The 25,326-nt window shown below is 44.1% G+C and overlaps 1 protein-coding gene across 35 annotated transcripts in view; it reads right to left on the bottom strand.

Moving 5' to 3' along the window:
* LOC144114148 (uncharacterized) overlaps positions 1-25,326 on the bottom strand; it is a 306,774-nt gene that overhangs the window by 197,592 nt on the left and 83,856 nt on the right. For 29 of the 35 annotated variants that reach the window (XM_077647687.1, XM_077647674.1, XM_077647686.1 and 26 more), the window contains exons 2-7: positions 11,084-11,185; positions 8,680-8,778; positions 5,335-5,532; positions 5,084-5,269; positions 2,840-2,938; positions 678-776 (exon numbers count right to left, since the gene is read on the bottom strand). In XM_077647687.1, the coding sequence (XP_077503813.1) occupies positions 678-776; positions 2,840-2,938; positions 5,084-5,269; positions 5,335-5,532; positions 8,680-8,778; positions 11,084-11,185 (783 nt within the window). Of the gene's footprint in view, positions 1-677; positions 777-2,839; positions 2,939-5,083; positions 5,270-5,334; positions 5,533-8,679; positions 8,779-11,083; positions 11,186-19,126; positions 19,423-25,326 lie in introns of those variants that run through there. The other 6 variants (XM_077647680.1, XM_077647683.1, XM_077647684.1 and 3 more) reach the window with 2 other exon arrangements.

Raw genomic sequence — 25,326 nt, 5'->3', positions numbered from 1 at the left:
ACAAAGCTGTGCTAGCAGAACACTAACGTCCAGTGGATGTATGCAAGAAAGTACTGTGCCAAAAATCATAACGGCTATCATGCACACTTGTAGACAACAAAACTACCTGGCAATGTGCAATTGCCATTGTATCAGAATTAAATCATTACAGAAAAGTGTGCAACTGCACCTGCATCACACTTCTTTATTCATATATTTCTTGCTTCCATAAGAAAAAAAAATATTGGAGAGAGGGCAGAAAGCAAGGTTCACTTTCAATAAATATCACCAATATAACTTTTTTTCATAGCTCAGTGATTCATCACAAGCTTCAGTAGAATCCAGGGACAAATATGAAAGATGAAAGTTTCTTCTCTTTACTAGTAACAGTAACTTAACAACTGACAGATAGCTACTTCAAAATCCATCCAAATCAGCATTTTCAGTTTATTTGCATTACTTGAATCATATATGTAATTGCTGGGCTGCTAACACACCGATGGTCTGTCCTGTGGATTAAGATTGCCTCAAAGATTCCCCTTCTCTGTTGATTTTGATAATTTATAGCATCTAGCACTTGTCAAATGCAGGAGTACATTTGCAAACAGCACAATGTGTGGACAATTTGCTTCCTGTTGGCTATTTTAACGAACAGCCATGCTTGCTGAGTTGTTCACTCAGACAGCGACTGGGCTTACCCTTGTGGAGGCATCAATTTTTGCTCCTTTTTCAAGCAACAGCTTCACCATGTTGCTTTTTCCCCATTTTGCAGCCACATGTAATGGCGTTATCTGGTGCTGTAGAAGAATTCATGCCAAATTAAATGTAAGTACAGCATCAATTAATGTACTATCAGTGTCAAATGAAATGTGCACCCTATAACTGTGACAAACAAAAAGCTCAAAAGTATTAGCTGCTGAAGAAGAAAAAAAGGCAGGGTCAATTAACACTTCTACACAGCAGTGTTTGCACCCCGGAAGTGATAATCAACTGGTGTAATATCCAGTCTCCCTGGACTAAAATCTCATTTTGTAGATCCATTTTCAGTTGCCTTGCTCGCATTTCATTTGACGCTGCCATACTTTCACTGCAAAACATCATGTTATGTTAACTGCCTCTAAACCCTTAAAGCTTCGAGAGTGCAGTGGGTTCTCTGTTTTCTATCAGAAAGAGAGCTCCACCACAGACATATATATTATGTTTTTGTTAAGGCACAAGGCATACTCCATGTTTTTTTTTTTTTTTTGGCAAATAGCTGGCAGCATGCTTTCAAACTGTCGCAGCAACGAACAAGTGAGCCAGACATGACGGATTATACAATGGGCATCAACCGCAAGCTCAGATTTGATAACCACTGTCTGTGCCTGTTGCCTTCCCTGCCAGAAAATTGTCTCTCTTGTTTTTTGAGGGCACAAGTTCACCAAAAATACAATCTGCTTCCAATTTTCTTGTGGCTTACTGTCAGTATGCCATAATTTCCACATGGGAATATCCAGCACATGCTCCGAACAGTTGAACAAATCAATGAACAAAAGTAGCTAATACAAAACATAATATAACATTACTAATTAAATGTAATCACTCTACCACATCTGCAAGACAAGTTTTTCAGTGCAAATTAAAAGATTCATTTCCTTGATGTATCACGTTCACTGCAGTCTAAATACACCCAGTAAGGACAACAAGTGCCATACATATACCGATCTTCTCGCTGTGCTAGGCCATCCTGTTTGCACGGAAGTGTTTTGCGAATGTCAAAGTACGTACGGTCACATTACACATGAAAGCTGCATTCTCAGTTTGCAACAGCAGAACCAGCAACTCTAATCCTGAACCAGTCATAATGTTGTGGAATGCACAGTACGTAAACTAGTATTAACGCAGTATTCACATAGGGATAGCTGTCCCCACAGAGCGCAAGGTGACATCTGTAGTTGGCACGGCTGCTGTTCTCTCGCTTACATAAGCAACGAAGTCGCAGCATGTAGCTGCAAGGGAGCAGACCAATTTGGCAACAGCTTGTAAACCTACAGCTAGTTTCTTTCCCCATTTCACTTTGGGAAAACCATACCCTAGAATACTGCATGACACAATTGCCAGTTGACAAAATAAAGCAAGAGCCTCCTTTCGATGCTGTGGCTATAGACAGCTTGAAACTGTCCTGCATGAGAGTATTTCTATCCTATGCAACCTTTCCTAAAGTAACAACAATCACTTTACTGCTGTCAATCACCTCACTCTACCGGCCATCCAACACACTTTAGAAGGCCCTCTTGCTTAAAGACAACAGAAGGGCACTGAAAAGGTCTGGGCAGGTTGGTGTGCACCATTACTGTCTCAAGAGAAGATCAGCTTGCCCACCCAATGCCAGTTGACAACAGTGAACTGCACCACGTCCATACTAAGTCATTCTGTCAGAATGTAAGCCACTAGAGAAAAGCATGCTGAGGGAAGAAGACCTGGAGCGGCATACAAGTGCTTGATTTGTCATCAGGCACAGTAACAAAATGCCGCTGACCCCGACAACTGCCAAGCAAGCAGGGACGGCTCGTGCCATCCCTATCTCAAAGAGTAGAGCAACATCATCACAACGGCTTGCAAAAAGTGACTCTGATCATGTGGTGTGCATCACCCTTCCCTCCTTCCATGTGTGCAAAAATCCCTTAAGATGTCAACATTGTGCCAATCCATTTACATATGTAGAAATATGCAATCAATTTTAGTTGAAGAAAGACACAAAAAAACCTTGATTAAGCAAACTTGCAATGCCTCATCAATGTAACTAGAGCATTCTTTAGTAGTTGCTTTCACTACTACAAAATGGAAATTTAAAATAGACTACTGCTTGCACATCTCTCACCTTTGCTGGGAAGTTGACATCAGCGCCTTTGTCCAGCAGTAGAGATGCAATGTTACTGTTGCCATAATGAGCAGCAATGTGAAGTGGAGTGAATCCACTCTGCAATGTCAACAAGATCAAATAGAACCACATTGTTACAGTACTACAAACAAGGTGCAGGAAGTTCTATATTGGACAACTAAAAGTACTCTTTCAGAAGTATCAATTATAGTAAGGCAAAACTTTAGGATCTCACTGATATGATTCAATGCTATTGCCATTCGGCTAATGGATGTGCATGCCAATTTCAACAAATCAGGTCACACGACCCTTGTATAAACAAATGCTCTACCATACTGATACTTTAAAAGGATAAATGTGCATGTCTGTTTCTGCTAAGACTAAGTAACCTTTTGGCAGGATAGCACTTGCCCATTTGAATAATAAACAAATGCATTGTCAAATTAAATTTTCACAAAACCTTTAGTTTTTATAAAAATCATCCTAAAGCCTTCACAAAGTAGTAAAGCAGCTATAAAACATTTGATTTTATCGTAAGGTGAAAGGTGTTGTTTCGACAAAATAGGTTTTAGGCGCCCAACTAACTTCAGCTAATTAAACACTGGCTATTATCACATTATATTTTCCTTTACTTCAGCCATGCCTTAATGTGTCAACAGGTAAAAATGTAAATATTACATAACTTAAAGTAAGAAGGACCACTTACTAAAATACAAGCACTACCAGTAGTATTAAAGGCAACTATAAAAAAGGATTTCTCTTCAATGTGCAAGACCTGTGCCGACCGAGTCCATCTAAACAGAGCACACTCCATGCATGTCACTAACCACATGCAAAAGCATAAAAAAAGAAAAAATAACACCAGCCAAGTGTGGCAGGGCATTGAGGGGACTGAAGCAGTGCTTTGCTGAGAAAGACAAAAAGGCATGTGTACAGTCTCACTATAAATGTGCAACACTGTATTAGTGGCCAAACTAAAAAGCCGTTTGAACACAAGAACCACATATGATTGGCCAGTGGGTGGCCTGTGGTATTTCCAACCGTCATGATTGGCCAACACACAGGTCCAGATGAGTTATGTGCCATTCTTGTTTGTGGTAAGTTTGGTTAACTCAGCTCCCAATTAGAATAAGGAAGCTCAATCTTCTTCAATGCTACTCAGTTTTAGTAAAAATAGCAACAATGAAAATGACAACGAAGGTGTATGGAAAACAAGACCCGCCAGAGTTCAAGTAGAAGCTGCACTTTCAACCACAGAAGGCTACACAAAGACACTGCCAACCTGACTTTATAGTGCATACCAGTGTAACGAGGAGGAGGCATATGGGTACAGACTGCCATTACAAGATATTTCAAGTAAATAGATGTTTAACTAGCTGCAAATTTTAAGAACATCCTTAAATCAAAACTTCACGTAACTTCAACGAATTTCACATGCTGTGAAGAAGTCGAATTAACAGAAGCTGGCTATAGATGGTTTGAACTTCAATTCATCTAACTGCATAAACTGTAAGTGACAAAACTAGTAAACATAGATTCAAAGGATGTCATGATGCAACAGCAAGCTTAACGCAGCTCACCTGTCATGCTTTGCTGAACATTTTTGCTCTGGATTATTGCATCAAACAAGTTTTAATCTACATGATCATTATTATTAAGAACCTATCAGCACGTAAAACAAAATGGCGGTAGCAACATTTTATTGCCCCCTTACACCTTACATCTCAATACTATTTACAACTGCAACCCTCCCTGAAAGCTGAGGTTCAGTGAAGACAAAAACCATAGTCAAAGAAATTAAGCTAAAAAGAAAGTTTCACGGGGAAAAAAAAATTTGGCCAGCCTTTTTTTTTTTTTCCCATCACAAAACTTTCTTTTCTAGAAGCCTGCAAACTCCAACTTTTGATGTCAATACTATTCAAAGTATAGTTGTGTGGACAAAAGAAATGGTCTGCTTTCTTCTTCCACACAACATTATCATCAAATTGTTTACGATACGTCAAATGCCTGACCTCTTATTTCCTACACGAGCCCCCCCACCCCTCAAAAAATGAAAGAAACTTTAACACATAAAATAATCATTTAGAAACAGGAAATCAATTTAACATCCACAAACAGGCACACAACCACCTCAACACTTAACTTCCCAACGTAAGAGTTTAATGAACCAAAACTCCCCCTCCCCCAACACAATTCTACAGCCTAAATGCTGAGCAACTAAGCCACCAAATAATGTACAGAGACCTTGGATGTGACATCAGGATTATGTTCACTGTGGAGCAGCAGAGCAGCTGCTTTGCAGTCATCCTTCTTGGAAGCGATGTGCAGCGCAGGCAGCCGCACTTTTCCACGAGCGTCATTCTCCAGCAAAACTGCCACCACCTTGTCATGCCCCTGCTGCAATGCTACAGCCAGGGGAGTGAAGCCATCCTGCATACAGTGGCCATAAGATCACTTAATTCAAGCCCCCTACACGACTTCAGAGTAGGTCTTACTTCAGTGGCTAGGCTCTGATTGGCGCCGTTGGCCAGGAGGAATCGAACCACGCCATCATGGTTCTCCTGGGCGGCCATGTATAAAGGTGTGAAGCCATTCTGCGACTGTACGTTAACGTTTGCTTGCTTCTGCACCAGCAGCTTCACCACCTCTTCTTGGCCTGCCAGCGACGCTATGTGCAGAGCACTGTTGCCTTTCTGCAGAAAGAAACCCGAAGTCAAAAGAAGACATAAGTAGGCAGTATTACAAAACGGCTTCCAGTTTAATTTTATTTAATAGGGATGAATATGCATGCCTGGCTGCCAAAGCGAATATCCACTGGCACTTATAAGTCATGCCGCACTTATCACTAATAACACCACAATAATACTAGAAACTGCAATGTAACTCTTCTCTTAGTTATACAGTAATCCCTCGTTATAACGAAGTCAGCGGGACGGCGAAAAAATTCGTTATAAGCGGTAATTTGATATAAGCGACCACCCGAGAAAATCTAAAGCAGAAGAGCTTTAATTGCGCCGCAACGGCGAGGAAGTCAAAATACAATGTACTCTGTGAAGCAAAACTTTATTCAGGTGCAAAAAAGGCAGTGAGCTTTGGCTGTCAAGTTCTTACCGGGCGCGTGCAACCCCCGCTCTAATCTGACCAAGCATTGCACGAGGCAGCGGTCGCCACCCATGCATTCAACCTTCGGGGTATTTCGAATCGCGAAGGCAGTGGCCGCTTTCATGCGGGAGGGTGGTCACGGAAATGCCATGGCTGAGTCTGAGGTTGTGTTTGTTGTGCTCAAAAAACGATTAGCCGCCCATTGTAGGCACACAGCGCGATCGTGAAAACTGAACGGTTTTGCAGTAGGGGCTTCACATGATTACTGGGCAATTTGTTTTCCCGAAGTGTACGGCTGTGAAGTTTGCAAGTGAGTTTTTCGGCGCACTGTTGTCGACCACACTGCGCTAACTCTACAGTTAAAGTGTCAGTGCTCGCGCAGCGTTGCGTGCGTGCCAAACCAAATTCAATCACCCTACCCCGCATTTAGACCGTTTGTCTAGTCAGATGGCGCGAATCAAGCATGACCGGTTCGAGAAAATCGCCGGGAAAACACCGTGGTTGCGTTGGCCTGCCATGTTGACAGCCTGACTTGCCGCTGGCAACGCTCGAATTTTTCATGTTTTCGGCAAGTTATCGGTCGATTTGCACCGTTAAAAGTGCAACGAAGCTAGGGGCGGTGTTTTATTGCGATGCAGGCCGACTATGATGAGCAACAAGCAAATTTCTAGACCGGCTTCCTCAAAGTCGTCTTCCCGATTTGTTAACGTAGCTCCTCGCGTCATTGCAAAGGGCGTGCAACCAGCAGTCGCTTGCGACCAGGCAGCAGCTCGACAACACCATTGTTCACGCTTGCAAGCGCGGTCTGCGGGTCGCCTTCTCGTTTGAAGCGAAAACTCTCGGGAATGACGTTTTTCACGGGCTTTCGAGAGTTTCGTCTGCTTTGGCCGATGTGAAACGGTTAGGCCTAGCGACGACTACGGCAGCCAGGGAGCAGCTCAGTTCGGTGCCAAAAGGTCACCTCGCTCGCGACTCACAAGCGTGAATGGGCTCATAATCGGAGGAACACTTCTTTTGTGCTTTTTGGCACGTTTCAGCGCCGGAAATGTTCTTTAGGGCCGTAAAATTTTCCTCACCAAGCGCACCCCTTGGAATGCTACGGCGCAAGTCTGCCCGCGGTCTTTCGGCCATTTTTCGGCATCCAAGAGACCGCGGTTCTCTGGCATCACAAAGCGCCACGAAAATTTTATTTTCATTTGGATTCTATCACGGGGGACACCAGCGATGCGACTGAGACTGATTCGAGCGCGCTTCCTTTCGCATCCGCTGTAAACAGCTGGGGGCACTCGCTTTGTACTCGTTACTAGGCAGGTCATCGGTCGTAGGTTTGGTACTTTTGTGGCCTGTGTTGTGCCTGCCTGAGACTAATTCGTCGGCGGTATTAATTTGTCACTGCATGCGCAAAAGTGTTGCCGCTACAGTGGTGATGCCTCCGCTCGCCACTTCGCTCTATACGGGTCAAGCTCTTCGTGCACTTCGAGTAATGCGGCTTAAGATGCATGCGTTTGGGTCGGGACAGGAAGAAATTTCGAATAAAGCGATATTTCGAGTAAAGCGATTTCGTTATAACGAGAGATTACTGTATCTTCTTTTTCTTTTCAGTTAAAGGGCAATGTGAACAAGCATCTAGAGGGATTGTGTTTTTTCATTAGACACGAGAAGAAACCTTATATACATAGACACCACTATTATCCTTTAAAATGCAAGACTGATCAATTTTAATGCATAGGTTTTAAAAACAAAAAAACCTACTCCCTTTCTATTATTGTATTTTTCTTAAATGTGACCCACCAGCAGCTCAGCATAAAGTCCAATAACTCATGCACAAAAAAACATGGTTTGTTCCCTCAATTATGTTTTTTTCCCTCATTAGCCTTTCCCTGAAAGACATTAGCACAAGATAAATATACAAATCAAAATGGTCAGAGTGGTTGTTCGGGCGAGTTGGTTTGCCATGACGGAACATATAGCGCTAAGACATCAGGAGGAACAAAGAAAGCGCTCGTGGTGTCTCTTTCTTTGTTCGTCCTGGTGTCTTAGCGCTATATGTTCCGTCATGACAAATCAAAACAATGACAAAAGAAACTGATGAATGAATACAGCGCAAAAGTACTACTGTTACTATTTGTCAATGTCTGGCTCTCTGTGTCAGTTCATCTTATATTGATGCTTTCTGTACATTAACCACAAGGTCGGAAGAATAAATTTTAGATCATAGTTCAGTGCATGTGCCTTGTCTTCTCTTCTTTTGTTCACTGTGCGTTGTATTTGTTCATCTATGAGCAACCTACTAGCTCGAGATGTGTCATACAAAAGAAAATGATAGTTGAAAATACAGTACCTTGTCAAAAATAAACGCCAGAAACATCCAGAACATTATAAATGAGAAAGGTGTGTTAATACGAAGCTACTTTAAGCAAAATATGATCACCAAGTTATCTGTCATACACATAGGAAGCCATCTATAGATTAAGCAAAAGCCATTCACAGTGTTCACAAACTCATAAGCAATGAGTAGTAAAAAATATTTTTGTCATGCACTGCATACTAAATAAGGTCTGCATATGCTGTGCCAGTATGGTGATGCTATGTCACCACACTGTTGCATAAGCATCCTCACAGACAAAATAGTAAATTTGGAATTTCTCACCTTAAAAACAAAACAGAACACAAATTCATTAAAATATCACTGGTAAAATCTTTTCTCAAAACAATGCCAGAGGCACCATGATACGTACCTTGGTGGTAGCATTAACATTAGCTCCACGCTTGAGCAGTTCACTAACCACGTTGACATGGCCTTCCTTTGCAGCCAGGTGGAGAGCATTGAGTCCATTCTGCACAAAAATGCAACCCTCTGGTGTTGTTCCCAGCCACATAAAGCACTTCAGCCAATATGAATAGGTTTCATACCTACTTATACTGAGCTGCAACACAGTTATCTTCCTGTGTAACCTCCTGTGTTACCTGTCTGAGTACTGAGGCCTTCGAGTGCAGCCCACTGGCCCTGAAGATTTCAACTTTGTTCAGAATGGAGCCATGCCGATGACATATTGCTTTCTTTCTCATCCATACTGCACCTCTCTACAGCTGTTCATAGCTTGAGACCAGCCAGTTGCTTACTGAGGCTTACTAGAAAACCATCTATTAGACATAAATTCTGTGGAGAATATATGCACTCGCCCCACCATATTTGAGAAACCATTTGATCTTTGTTGCTTTCAAAACAGCAGAAAAAAAGATTCACAGGTGTCACGAGGAATGCGCTTCCCTCTCCTCTCCATTTCCTCCTCCCCCTTTCCAGTTACTGGTCTGCGGGAGACAAAAGTTTTCCCATGCAGCCTGGCCCACCTAAGGAGACAAGTTTGAGATCCCTGATTTACAAGTTTCAAACAGATACAATGAAGACCTTTCCAATAAATTTTCAAATGTGGTTGTTTCTAAAGTAAACTAGACTCCCTTTAAGCTTAACTCAAAGGAACCATGAGAACTTATTTGTCTTATCAGAAGCTCTTTCAGAATTGCCCTAGAAAAAGGATTTATTTATTTATTTACTTTATTTATTTGTACATACTGCAGCCCCCCAGGGGCTATGGTAGGAGTGGGGATATAGAACACATGAAAAGTAATTTTTGTATGTTCATAAATGCAAGCGTGCATACATAAAAAGTACAAACAAAATACAATATAATATGAACCATGCAAGGTGTCAGTAACATTCAATGGCAGCCAAAAATTGTGGAAATGGAAGTGAATGAATTTCACCAGGCAGGGAGTTCCAGCACTCGATGGTACGTTTGAAGAAGCTGAATTTGTACCTGTCAGTCTGTGCGTAAAGTGGAGAAATGTTTAAACAGTAGTGGCGCCTAGTAGATAATGCAGCAGAAAAGGTAACATGGGTGTTCGTTGCCATTAGGCGTGGTGAGTTAATGATCATGTAATTATATTTGAGGCACTCGATGTACCACGTGGTGTTGAAAGTGGAGTTAGAGACAATGCGCTAAGATTAGACAAGGGTGAAAATTCTCTGTCACAGCGACAACAGATAAAACGAATCGCCTTCTTCTGGACAGATTCTATTTTATCGCAGTATACTTGCTGATACGGATTCCAGACAACTGAGCCGTATTCGATAAGCGGTCGGGTTAGCGTTTTGTAAGCTGGAAGCTTTGTATGACGTGGTGCTGCACATAAAGTGCATCGCAGATACCCGAGTCTCTGAACTGCTTTACTGCATGTTAGATTGATGTGCTTCGACCAAGACATGTTGGCAGTGAAAAGCAGTCTTGAGGTATTTATGAGTATGCCAGATGTGTCAAAATATGATATAAAAATAATAAGCGAATCCTTTTGCGACAAGATGATGACTGGAAGAAAAGCATTTACTGCACTATGTGCACCAAAAGCAATGCAGCAACAGCATGGCTGGTGTGGGTGATGACACCGATAATAAAGGCAGCAGACAGCAGTGACACAAGCTCACATGGTCAAAGTACTGGGAAGCAACAATGGTTCAGTTTTTCCGTTCTTTCCTGCTGTCTTTTATTTTCCCTCTGTCTCAGATACCAATGCATTGAAGTCTTTTTTATATTTTTGCCTGCCCTTCGGCTCTAACGGCTTCATAGTGGCTAGTCACACAGCAGAGATTCTGTGATCACATGATCGCTCCCCCCCCCCCAACCTGCAGTTTTTTTCTTTTACAATGTGGCCACTGCCGCTGTTGCAAACTACATCAGCAGATACACCACATGCCTGTGTGTCTTTTTGTCCGCCACAGGCAACACATGGCAGGTGAGGTCCATGCAGCACAGAGATCTGACTATGTCCGATCCGTCCTTGCATCCCCTGCCGCGTTTGCCTCATGGAAGACGCTAAGACACGGGTCTTCACCTCCTCATGAACATGGAACTGCACTTGCACCACTGCACAGAGCTGTAGTTGCAATGATTTGCGGCTGCTGCAAATGCCCACTTTGAAGCCCATGTGAAGTGGTTCGTAGCAAGCAAGCTTTTTTCACTGAATCGGTGGAAAAACAGCCAAATTTTCACACACCATTTGTACCTAAGAATTCCGATTAACCGAGTGCATCTTAATGGCAGCATACGGCAGAGTCTCCGAATAAAGAGCCAGTAGCCAGCTTACCGCATTACTTGTGTTGATGTCTATGCTGCCCTTGAGGTAATCCAGCACCTTTTCAAGGTTGCCAGCACGAGCAGCCCGCAGGAAGCTGGCGTTGCCATCAGTCTGCATAAGAGAAAAAAATTACAATTTAATGGCTTATCTGACCAAAGAACATTGAAACAATAAAACAAAAGGATGTTCACTAGTGCCCACAAAACCGGCCCCACACAAAAGGTTTTAAAAGCTGGTGCCCACAACACCCTCCAACAGTTTACACAGCAATCATAACAGGGTCTTGGCTCAGAAATTATACAAGCAAAGTACCTGTTTTTATCATTGAATTCTGGCTAGAACAGAGGGACTTGCATCTCACTGATGTCGATGCAAGAGAAATGTTCACTAAGCTTAGCTTAAGGCTGCTCTTCTCACAGTTTCTTGCAAGAACCACTAGATAGAAACCTTACACTGATACAGTTAACCAAATTATGAATGATGGGAAGTGCATGAATCATGATGAATTTGTTGTTAGCCAAATTATTACTCGCTGCTGTACACATCTTACACCAGACTAGGAGAAAAATATAAGAAAGACCAAATAACCACATCTGTCATGTTTGTTCATTCCCACGTGTTTGTCCTTGCAGGCTAAAAACCCCCTAGTTGCTCCTCATGTTACGCTAATGTATTCAAGCATTATGGAGACTTCCATTAACACTGCAGATTAGTCTGCTGAACAAAAATAAGTTTCCTCTTATTCCATCATGCTTCAGCCTTTGAGTATGCCATGCTCTTTTTCAACAAGGTGCAGCCCAAAATCTCAGCATGCAGGCCTCCTTTACCACACTTGAGACACTGATGTGAGCATAGCAGATATTTAAGGTGATGTTTTTAACACAGCCCAATCATACACGGCCAAAGAAGACAGGCAGAAGAAAGAGTAGAAGGGACAAAACACAGCCCTCCACTGTAACATATTTTTCTTGTTGAGTGAAGTGCTTGTAGCAACAATATTTTTAATATAAAGGATTAATCTGAATGTAAAAAAACTTGGCAGAGAATAGTATGGTAAGGGTGTTTTCATTTCGAGCACAATGGGCAAACTCCAAAACAAGCCCTTAAAGAAGCACATCAACATTTCAAAGCCAATTTAGCAAACTTGGCGCATCCTTCAAGTGGTGATACTGCAAGTAACCATATACATAGGCTGGAAAGCTTTTCTGTAAGTACGTATTCTGTACTCTTCCAACAAGTCACAGCAAACTGGCCCTCTCTGCTACACCTGATGAATACACTGTAATGTACTGAACACAATCAGTCCATCTTTAATAAATTATGAAGAGGGAAACCTGCTTTCTAGCCGCTTCTTTTAAACTACAAAAACAACCCAAAAGCGCAGCCAAGTGGCCTCCGGAATGCCAAAATTCTCATTTCCAGGGTTCATTTTCATTTCAGTTTGTCCGTACTGATTAAAGACAATTAACTTATTTCATCACAGGCATAAACTTATGTACTGTGCAACAATAGTTAATGACTGTGTTGCAACACATGAGCAATAGTTTAACAGAAGTAATCATGAATTTAGCATTTTTCACATTTCAAGGTGTTAATCCTGTTTTCAGCTCTTAAAGCAGTTGAATTAGAGCATGCAGGTTAATTCAAATTCAAAACCAGGTTTTGCTAAACAGTGATAACACAGCACAGTATAATAAGCCACAGAGAAACTCATGGTTGAATCACTCCAACTCCGAGTAATTAACACCCTTTCCGTGAAGCTAGAATGGCCATACCTGAAGTTCCTCCAAACACTAGTGTCATATTTTCGTCTAGTATTTACAGCCTGAAAGTTTGCTCCAGCCAAGGCTAGAGCATATGACAGCTGCAGGAAACAATTAACAGCCTAAAATAACCAATGACCGAATATGTGTCATGCCTGTGCCACACATGCACAAGAAATTGCAGTAAATGCTTAAGGCCTTAAGTACATTATTTTTGGAGTTGGTACTACATGTCCACATTTAATTTCATTACACGAAAGTCAAAATGATGATAACACTTGCAAAGCAGTCAAAAATTTCAAATGAATATATACAGTGCAAATGAGCACAATAACTCGGGAATGTTTTTCAAATGTAATGTAATAATTATTTCGCAGGGAATACCACTGTACTCGTTCGTCAAGTCGAAAAAGTAACCATAAACTCAGGTGTAACCGTATACGCCAACCAAGAAAAAGTAACCATAAACACCAGCCAAGAGTATTTGTCAGAAGTGCTGGTAAAAATGGCACCCTTCACATCGAAGATGCAGGAGAGATGCCTCATCTGACTGAAAGTGAATTAACCATTTGTTACTCGGTTACTAACAAAGGTGCATGCTTTTCTGCGCGTGGTATGGGGACGCGAGTACGCATTGCTCGGGCGAATGAGCTGTGGAAAACTCTGTAAGCCTTGAATGGCAGTAAGGCTAATGTCATTAAATTTATATGTATGGCACTGCATGAATGCCATTAAAACTTAAGGTAGTAAGCACTTAATGGCAACAAATTTGCCTGCGTGGCATGGGTATTACACAGTCAACAGTGACAATGGTGACTGACGCATGTCATGCATTACTTAACTGAATAGCGTTTTCAGCAAATAGCACAGAGCTGTAGTATTTAGCTCCTGAATTCTCTCAAGGGCCCTTGGGAGGGTCCACAAATCAGTCTGAGAATGAATGCCCACATGAAACTAGAAAATTATTATTCAAATTCTTTCAGTGACATGAGGGACAAGCTTTTTAACATGCAGAGGAAAGAAAATTACAGTGTGGCTAATATTACGACTGTAGAGCTGCACAACCACCTTGGACAAATTATTAAAATCTCAGAAAAATTCTGTGATCAGTACACATAAAGATTAACCGACTATATACATGCATAAGTACAAAAGTTCAGAGTAATGTCAACAGATGTCTATGAAAAGCACTATTTAATATTCAATAGATGTCAGTACTGAAGTGAACAACACTCACAAGCAGTTACCTTACTCTACTCTTAGTATTGCTAATTTAGGTTCATCCTGAAATAATAACGTACATTAACAGCTATAACTGGCAATTACTAGCCAAAAGTTACTCGGTATCTACTATGATTTCGGGATAATTTGAACAATGGATGCAAAATACCTTGCCAAGATATAAAAGACAACCCGATATAAAGAAATAATAGGAATGTCATCTTCAAAAATTATAAACATTAATTCTTGCATGAGATCTAGGACAAAAATGTCACCACTACATGCGGAACATTCACAAGATTGTGCAATTAGCTGTGGCAAAAGCATTAACACACACATTGATACTTTAGGTATTAAAGGAGTGCAGCAAAAGCCATTAAGTGCCACTGCAAATTAGTCTCACCAAAAAATGTGCACTCTCCGCCAACTTTTCCTCGTTGGTTTCTGACGTAGACACTGGCAAAGCTTTGAGTTGAATTGAGCCTCCACGCAGATAACTCACAAATGTGGCCACAGATGATGCAATTACAGATATCCATCCATATAAAGCAGAAAACACACCCCTATGTCCTGGTATCTGGGACTCATCTGCATCCATCTCTGCCACCAGCAGCACCAACAGCGAATGCACACGACTAACCACCTCGGAGGGAGGCAACAAGAAAGCCAGCAATGGCCTTGAGCAGGCACAACTCCTCTCCTAAGATGCCGTGAAAAATGGCATGACTTGAGATTTCATGCCTTTTAAGAGCCTGTTTCGCTCCGGCGCTGGTCTGGCACTTTGGTAGGCTAACAAAGGAACTCTCCTACGAGGCAGACAAGGGCTAAGGTAGTGGTGCCACAGCATTTATGCTCACCAAACTATCTAAAACATATCTGTGGACTATTTAGAGACACCACATATGGAATAAGACGTTATTCACAAGCCTAGAGAAGAACAAACACTGTAGTCAAAAAAAGAATTGAGACTAGATGAGCTGTTCCACTGCTGTGCACAGGCATTTTTATCGTTCACTTGCCATTGTAGAGTGCCTGCCTATTATTTTACGCTGCAATAATGTTTTTTTTTTTCCTGAAACTGTGTCAACACATGCACTGCAATGAAATACATCACTCGCAGTATGATATTCACTTATCAGTTTAGTAACTCAGTGATGGATCTCAAGGAAGCCATTAAGGTCTGCTTCTAGTTAAATCACTCTAATAAAGAGTCATACTGGACCTGCAGGAATCACTAATGTAATAACGAAATTCCAATTTCCAGTGCACACTGCCCGGATGCGTGAGAGTACTTATTTTTCAATGACAATAACAAGCGCTAATCATCCTTAAATTAAAACAATAACTGAAAAAGCAGTAAGGTTTCAACACCAGTATGAGCTATAAAAACGAAGTTGTGCCAAGTGCACCATCCAAATTTCATGTGGATATACTGTTTGCATGATGATGAAGCGTGTTCATGTAAACCTAAACTGAAGATGCTAGTTGATTAAGAAGTTATCGGACTACACATAACTACAAGAATCTAAAGTACACCATGCATGCCTGCATAGTCAACACTACAAGAAAAGACTATAAAAGTTCTGCATATTGCAAGTATAACCACTTGTCGACAATTCTTTAGCCACTAAGCCAGACTTTCAAACAATAATTATTACACTTTAGAAAGAAAATCTGCAGACATCCTTTGAGTAAACATGTGCACCTTTTAATAACCAATAATACAAAAAAGCATAGGTTTGAACACACATGGTGTGACTGTCCAATAAGAAGCTAACGAGCCTCTTTTTCGCATAGCTTTCATGATTTAAACATTCTTTAAAATCAAATGCCATGTTGTTTACAAGAAAACTTCAAGTTATTTTCATCAAGCATTTGGCAGCACTTAGGCTGATATGCTTGCTTTGGACATATCTACAGTAGATACGTCCAAACCAGGCACTTCAGCCTAAGCACTGTTTCAGGTATATGGTGCAAGATTCCCCAAAACTTCCCTTAATAAGAGTGTTTTGCGAATGGCTGGTTTATGACCAGTGGCGAATTTTGATGATAGCCACCAACAAGATAACAAGATGATAGTCTATGTTACAGCCCAGCCAATCAGCAACATCCATTATAAGTACCAGCACGATCACAATGTTTATGTCCACATGTAATATCTAGGTGGTATTACATGAATAGAGATTATTAGACATAGAACACCACAGATAGAAACTAGCCCATACACACTATGGATGCACCACAGGCCCCAGTTTGTGCCAGGCTAAATTTTGGTGATAGCTTGCCAGCTTGTTTTTTCTATAGGGCCAAGATGAACAAATCGAAGAAGCTCGCTTTTCCACATGAAGATGAAGCTAAAAATGGTAAAGCAAGCTTTTTTTATTCATGCCCTCTAGGGAGTAGAATCACTGAAATATATAAAGCCCATGAGCAACACTAGGATAATCAAATGTACTTTCATGTAGTACAAAAAGTTGGTCTTAAAGTGCTGAAATTTTATACCCACAATCTGATATGGAAATGCAAGCTTAGAATATTAAACCATAACCCCAAAAGTTTTTTTATATTCAGGCTGCTTAATGACATATTTAGAGGATGAAACTGGAAAATACACTGAACATGCCCGATGTCTAGTAGTAGTATCCACACATTAACAACACATTTTGCAGGCAATCATTTTGCAGCACACGTCACGTAGGTGTAATATGGGAGGATCATATGCAGATACCTAATGGACGTTTTCAATGCCCCATGTACCTCGTCCACTGCAAGTTTATTGGATACTGGTGGTTAAGGGTAGCGAACAAGACAGTCGCTGACCAGTCACAAACCACACTTAAACATGTGAAGGTTTGCGAATCTCGCCAATAACAATGTATGACATTATGATACTAGACAAAACTATAAAGCTGCACCTGAAAGCTAAGATACCAACCATAGTGCCATTTTGGTAATGTACAGTACTCACGGATTGAAATAGGACATTCGGAGCGCTAGCCTTGCAGTGCCACGCAGGCATGTGGTAAACCACAGGCCGGCTGATTGGCTACTGGAAGGAACAATTCTGCTTTGTAGATGTTCTCCCTCTCACGCCATACCACAATGCACCACCTTGGTTCCATGAGCGTCTACGGGCGGCGCTCCATGAAGCGACGGCCACGCGCTCCGAATGTCCTATTTCAATCCGTGAGTACTGTACATTGCAAAAATTTTTTTAGATGTGTCACAAGGCAGCTAGCATGCCAGAAAACCAAATAAACATCACACGTTCCTTGTCTAAAGGTAGCATGCATCATACTTGAACATTGATGCATACTAAAAAACAATGTGAAGTACTAAAGTGGAAGATAAAGCAAAAATAAAATGTAGCTTTGCAGGACACAGTGAAATGTTATAAGAGGTCCAGCTGTACCCATAATTATCTGATCTATTATGTTATATTATATTATGTTTATAATTATTGACATACGTCATATTTTTCCTCTTACAACTGGCTGCATTACCGACATGTCTTTTCCTAGTACTCGTTTATTATGCCCTTTCAGCAGCATTTGATGTAATTTGTTTATCTGCTGTATGGACAGACTGATTGCTGTTGTGGCGCCAAATGTAATTTTTTTTTTCTGATAGTTGGCCCTAGTGAGGTGCGTACATGTTTGCCTGAATGTCTGCGATTTTTTAACAAATAAAAACACCAGGTTTCAGAGCAAATAATCTGCAGGCCAGAATCAACTTCTCCCATATATTCATCAATGCCAATGCCCTGTGATAAACCATCGTACTTATGAACACCGAACACTGAAATTCAATATGGTCGTATTTAATAAGTATTCTCAATCATAATATATTTGTATTGGAAAGAGTAACTGCATAACAGAAGTTTGCTAACGCGTTTTTCATTGTTTGGCTACCAAAACCTTTAAGGAATGTTTAGGAGTAAAACGCTCTCGAAACATCAGTATAACTAAACATTGATTACATATAAGGTTAAGTTAAAATATGATCCAGCCCAGCAGAGGCGCGAGACAGCGCGCTCGTGTAATCTACGCTCCATCTCACGAGTTCGCAGTGGAGTGGAAGCTACGAGCGCAAGATGACTTCTAGATTTGTCAGGCCGGCTCGCGTGCGCGCGAGAATGTCACACTTGTCGATAAGCCGTCGCCTCGCGTTCGCTCATTGCTTCTACTCATGCGAACTCGTGAGTTGGAGCATAATATCGGTGGAGAAATTTTGAGTAAAAATCCTAGACCACAACGAAACATCGGCTGCATATACTAGTATAGTCGCGTAATTTCCGCTTTCAAATGTTTACGGTAGACTTAGGCAACGAAATCGGGGTGCGTGCAAAGACTTGTAAACGACGACACGTAAAAGCGCCGTGCACGTCGTGGGAGAACGAATCAGGTCAGAAGTGATCAAGCATAACAGAACATCAAATCCACAGAAGGCACAGGCAAAAAAAGAAAGCTGTTCCGCACGTCGCTCTCAGGTGAATCGCGCGTAGCGGTATGCGCGCGTGTGCCAGCGCGGTGAACTCGCCCTTTCCGCTATTTCCTCGGTCGCACCGATACCACCTGGACGCAAAACGGAACCAGATGATGCTGCGAGCTGGAATCTCAACATATGCGCTTATTCTCGCTTGTTTCGCCGCTAGATATGCGCGCCTCGTTAAAAGCACCCGAGACGCCACGCCTATCACCGGCGATCGGAAAACAAGTGCGCGTATGCACGAAAATGCACCGGCCGAAGAGAGATATTTCTGGCTTAAACATAACAGCCCATGCGCATACTGAATCGCGTTCAATACAAAGAGTTCATGTCTATGAAATGCATGCATCTACAGCTTATAGCAACGCAAAGGTGCACGCCCACGAAGCCAGGCCGGCTTGTTCTCTCGATCAAAGCGCTCCGCCACCACCGGATCGCGAAAGCAACCGCGTGTTTACAGAACCGCGAACCCGCAAGTGCTCGGCCCATAAGCTATATACACCGGGTGGTGTAAATAGCTTCGTGCACGAGAACAGGTTAGGTTAACTGCAACGCGCGATACGGTTCAAAATGAATTTACCTGCTGTTCGCCTTCAGTAACCATGGTTACCGCCGCTTGTGCAGCTTAAAGAAGCAGCCTACATCGCCAAGAGGATCCCTTTGAAGAGGCGACGGGCTCGCCGGCGTCGAAGAGTCGCTTTGTCGATACCTTTAGCGGCCAGTCTTCTTGGTTGTTCCTTCCCAAGTCAACGGGGCGCGGTTGCGTTGCCTAAATTAGCGCTCTTGGTGACGAAACAGTTAGAAACCCAGAAGATCACGGAACACGACGAGGCGGTCGAGGAGAAGCGGCGTCGCGGCGCGTCAGCCGCCAGTATTGATTCGGCGCAGCGCGCATGCGCGGGTGATCTGCTTCTGCCGAAGATGGCGGCGCCTGGCGTGCCTCCGCCTCCGCTCGGCGCTCCGTGCTCCGTGATTTGCCTCTGCGCAAGCTTCCCGCGTGGCTTGGCTCCGCTCTTCCCTCGCGCTTGTCGCATCGCCAAAATATATTTGGGAACGCTGCATTGTTTACATCAGCGTTTCTTCCAACGCGATTTGATTTATTGAGCCGACCGGATAATGTTAGTGGGACTTTTTGCGCGCGTACTTAAAAGGGCGATGTGAAATATTTTGGCCGGACCGTGAGGACCCATGATGATGGGAATAAAGTTCATTCATTCATTCATTAGAGAGAAATGCAGTGATAACTTCACAGCTGCGCTGTTCCTAAACAACTTTAATAACTTTCAAAGGAGTTCTGCCCTACAATATAGTTTTTAAACACATTATTCTTCAACTGTTTTATACTATGCGAGGGATGTTTTTGCCCCCTGCGCCATAACTTTTCTAAGTGATGCAATATAAAGATGTTGCATTCAAACAAAATTTTGGAATTACCTCTTTACTACAGGCATATCACTCCACCCTCCCCCAACGGCCATACGCCTCCGCCACCGGTGGTCATTGCATGCGGACGTAGAAGAATGAGGGGATTGAGCGTTGCTGTTTTGTCCCACCCCCACACTACGTACCATAGGTGATAAGTCTGTTTCCCAAGGCAAAGGTACATCTAAAGGGCATCCACGCTTCGCGTCTGACCATGAGGTTACCAATGCAGTATGCCGTTGGAGTCAGCAGCCGCCTTCATTCTCCTACGACGGCATCCAAAGACTTGCGCCACTTGCGCACCGCTGTTGCTGAAGACGACGGTGGGAGAGGGGTTCCAAACTTTCATTTTAATGATACATCGTTCAAAAATCATCACTCAAAAAAGAAGTTGGATCCCAGAAGAAAGAACTTGCTGAACGCTCTAGTATTTCATATAATTGGTGGGAACGGACTTTTATCTCAAATTTTTGTCCTTTTCATATTTTTTTTTCATATTGCGTATTGATGTGCTCTGCGCAATCAGTGCCGCAGTAGAGGTGCGAATAAAGAACTGCGCAAACGAGACACGGACGGCGAAGATGCAAACGCGCTTTTAAGACTGCAAATTAGTCTCGCACCGCGTGTGTTTTTCATTTATATTCACTCACGAGAGAGAATAGATCGACCCATCACGAAACCATAAAGTGCGGTCGGCAACAATCGCCTTTAGGACGATACAAAATCAGGACCCGCTAATCAAAATTTTCGCACTATGCATGCTACGATCTGTCCTTCGGGTTAAACAAACTTAACTAGCTATACTTCATTTTGCAAAGAAAGAATATTATGTACACTGCTGCCGTAACCAGTTAACTATTTTTAGATCGAACATACTTGAATATACAAGACGCACAAAAAAAAAAAGCACCAGGACACTGAATAGCAAGCAGTACGTCGGGCAACTGACACGTTCACGTTGACACGCAGCCGAAGTGTCGTTACAATCCCAAGAATTCCTGCATGCTGAATTACCATCCGCATTGTCCCTACAGGAAATAACGGCCAAGTCAGCGACAGACATTAACCCCACTGCGATGCCCGATAACAGGAACGACAGCGTCGAACTGTGCACAAGGGGCTGTGATACGAAAGCGCGAAAGGATTGCTGCTCCGAAGGGGGTGGCGTTAGCAGCTGCTCTATTTAGCACCGGGAAGCCAGCAACTACCGCCGGACATATTTGATCACACCCACCTCCTGGTAAAGCTCCTTCAAGAGCCCCGATATCATCGGCCATTTCCTGACTGGAATTATCTTCATGATGTTTCGACCCCGCCCGCGTTCGCGCTGGCACCGGTGGTTAATTATTCGCCAATGCCGACGCCTGCCTGGTCCTCATCAAACTGTCTACGTAGGCTCTCCGCACTGCTTTTCTCTAAACAAATGGTCGGTGGCTTTGTCTTCGGGTGTCACGGTTTGACCATCGTTTCATAAGGTGCCCCGAATATATAGATCGTTCGCATGCTGGCAAATCAAGTTTTTCTGTACAGACAAGGACACTCAGCTTTTCTCTTTTTTAATGCAAAGAAGACAGGCGGCGGTTTGAGCTGCGGAATGCGAAACTATTCCCTCGGGCCGTATTATGTCAGCTATCCATTCGGTCGTCTGTCGGTGGCCACTCAGGTGTACCCGCGGCTATCAAGTGTCTGGGGCAAGCGACCCGGGCCATTGGGTTGTTGGCGACCGGACCTCACCTTTGGCTTCATATAACAGCCAATGGCAGCCAGCGGTCAGGTCCGGTCGCCTGCTGTTGACAGAGCGCTGCAATGCAGCTCACCATTGGCTGCATATTGCATCCACTTTAAGCCAATGGTAACGTCCGGTCACCAACCGCCCAATGGCCGGGTCGCTTGCCGCAGACGCTTGAAAGCTGCGGGTATATCCGAGTGGCCACTGACAGAGGACCGAATGGACAATGGAAAATGGACAGCTTATAAAAGAATACGGCCCCTGGACTACTGACTACTTTTTCCACATCTTTCTCTTAATTTTTTTTTATTTGGGAGGGGGGAGGGGGGGGGGGGGGGTCCGAAACAGATTTGGGAGAGACCAAACTGTTTCGTAAAGTGCGTTTGATGAATGCGTTAAACTGTGCGGCTTATGGCTGAGGTATAAAATGCCCTCGTAAAATCAAGCTCTAAAATTGGCCTTCGACTGCTGTTCCATCCGAGGCTGTGGTCTATATATGTTGACATGTGCAGACTTTCGTGCACACAATGGACAGGCCTCCGCCTCGCGTCCAAGATTCAACTCAACATTGGCCACGCAAGTTCCGACCTGTCATCAAATCGCTGCAACGTAACAGCGCTCATGGGCACCGCCTTCTTGCCGTCTTTGATTGCGGAAAAGCAAAGCAAGCGAGCCCAGGCGCAGCGATGTAGCCAGCTTACGGATCGCCTCTATAGTGACACTAACGACGTGCTGTGAGCTGTAATTGGAATGGACAGGAAGCAAACAAAGGAAGGAAAGTGCACAACGAATGAAAAAGAGTGTAAAGGCAACAGAGTCCTTACTGTGAGCTCTTCTCTCATTCCGATCCGGTCAGTTCCAGCGCAGGGAAATAAGTGTAATTAGGCACAATAACCGGCCGTTACCCTACGACGCACCCTGTACTCGCGACGAGGATCCCAGGCAACGAATCATCAGTAGGCGCAAACAGGCACATACATAACGAAGCGCTTGCCTCCACTCTATTCAGGAGTCGAGGAGGTCGCCCGACAGGCTTCTTAAATTTTAGTGCACCAGGAAGAGCTTATGACATTTTTTTAGTCCAAACAACCGTTATTCTGGGAGCGGCGGCGATGCTTCAGAAACAAACCAGGGAATGGGCTCCGTTCGTGAGGCATCGGAAAACGCGGCTGCAGATCGAAGCGGGCTGGCCCCTCGTGCAAATGGCGGCGGGCAGTGCGCACTTCTTCGGTCTGGCGCCCTCCTCTCCTCTGCGGAGATGAAAAGCGGCAGTCTCTTTCATACCTCTCGCAGCGGGGTGCCCCCATTCAAAAGACCGAGGGGCGGGGAGGGATGGCAAGCTTCTCTAACAGCTGCGCAGACCCGCGGTGTTTGCGCTCCCCAACAGCACGAAGAGGAGTCCCCACCCATACACAACCACGGCGCAGGGGTCCCGCTAGGGTGCGAGCCTGCCGTCGCCCACCGTCCAGCCCCTGGTTAGGGAGACAAAGGAGCCCCCCGGGGAACTCTATTGATAGCGTGCATGCAGATATCAAGGATACTGCGGTGGGGACCCGCCGTGCGACGCAGTGCAGAGGACAAGCAGCCCCTGGAAAAGGTTTTCGAAGCATCGAAATCACCTGGGAACGCACTCAGCTAGGTGGCCCATCGGTCGAAGAAGTCAGTGCACGCTCGCGTGGCATGGTCGATACCGCTTTCGTAAACTATTTTGCCGTTGTCACTGCCATCGGCGCTTGTGTCGCTGCGCATCGCATGGCGTCAGAGGCTCTCAAACGAGCCCCAAGACACTTTTCAAAGGAGCTGTAAACTGTCACGGCCGCGAAAGATCACCCGCTCCCTTTTATGAACTTCCCGCAACTTTTTTTTTTTTCTCGCAAACACTAAACATAAGCTGAGATGCGAAGACACGCAAGTTGCCTTGCGCCGCTTTCGGGGCTGTCCGTCATTCAGACCCCGGTAGAAGCTATATATACGAAAGTGTTGCACGTGCTGCATCGAGCCTTTCCCGTGTCCTCCAGCCCGCAGACAATTCCGCGCAGAGAAAAAGCCACAAACACAGAGAAACTGACGGTTTACCAAAGGGCTGCTTCAGAGACGAAGAAAAGCTAGCATCTAGTATGTATATTCTGCCTTGCTCATTAAACCGAGATAAAAACAAATAATAGGAAAGGAAGCGCAGCACACGGTACCGTATATATACGCGTTGTGGGCGCAAGGTATTCTCGCAATGCGCTGTGGGCATCGTCACGACGTGATGTTTGGCCACCCCGAAAAAATAGTACACTGCTACAGCGCCTAGTTCTGTTGCCGCAGGCACAGAACGAAATACTCAACACTCCTGCCTGGATGACACATAATAAGGAAATGGGATATTGCCGCGGCGCCCGCCCTTTACGGCGCACGGCTGCTGAGCCCGAGGACGCGGGTTCAATCCCGGCCGCGGCGACCGCGTTTTGATGGAGGCGAAATGCAAAAAGGCGCCCGTGTGCTGTGCGATGCCAGTGCACGTTAAAGATTCCCAGGTGGTCGGAATTACGCCGGAACCGCCCCCTATACAGCACCTCTTTCTCTATTTCTTTCACTCCCTCCACGTTCATTCCTTAATTCCATTCATTGCCTGCATTCATCCACAGAAAATTGAGAGAGTAATTGCTGCGCCCTTCCCTTTCCTCAAAACCAATTTTCATTTTGTTGCCGCGGCGACACATTTGTTCGAGTGAGAACCCTGTAAACTTTCACACAGCACTTTGCACGCTCGAAATCAGAGTCATGTGCTGGATTCGCAATACTACTATAAAGTGTACAATTCGTTTCCTGATTCTAGCGCGTGACGTCAGCTGTTGTCGGGAGAGTATTGATGACAGTGATGATGAGGTTTAATGGAGCAAGGACAGCTTTGGCCACGGAGGGCCATGCACAAGGTGTTTCCGATTACTCAAAGACCCATTTCCCAAGCATTTCACCCCCAAGGAACTGAGCACCAGACCAGGGGAAAGCTTGTACCCATTGTATCACCGGTGGGTACCCGGCGGCACTGGGAATCGAGCCTCGCACCTAATGCATACAAGGCGGATGCTCAAACCACTCGGCCGCCGCTGTGATTTTTTTTTTCAACATATGTCACCGCTGTGGTTGTTGAGAGAATAATGATGTTCCTTGAGACATATTTCCATGACCCTGATATCGGATGCTGGGCTGAAAGCGGCGCTGGAGTCTCTGAATGCTACGCTACGGCTTTTCTCTACGCAGGCTTATGACAAATGTACTATCGCGGACAAAAGCCACCAGGACACGCGAAAAGCGACCTGGGCGCGCAAGTGTCATGTCTGCGAACTAGCACCCCATTTGAATGGCTAAAATTACAGCACGTGAGCTCTTCTTTCACTTCCACAGGTGTGGTCTCGAGCCACCGGCCAATAACAGAGCCATTGGATTTGCATGCCGCTCACACGTCCTGGAGGCTTTTGTCCCCGATAGTACCCAAACGCATTTCGGTGTACGTCGACGAGAGGTCGGCACGCTTAAAACTCTGGGCGACTTAAACAGCGGCGGTTTTACTGTCGCCGTGCACTAAACAGTTGTGAATTGTTTGCGTGGCATCCGAGTTAGCCTCTTCCGAACGGAGTCTC

The sequence above is a fragment of the Amblyomma americanum genome, chromosome 1, assembly GCF_052857255.1.
Source record: "Amblyomma americanum isolate KBUSLIRL-KWMA chromosome 1, ASM5285725v1, whole genome shotgun sequence".
In the NCBI taxonomy this organism is placed as follows: Eukaryota; Metazoa; Arthropoda; class Arachnida; order Ixodida; family Ixodidae; genus Amblyomma; species Amblyomma americanum.
This window is presented reverse-complemented; position numbering and strand designations above follow the sequence as displayed.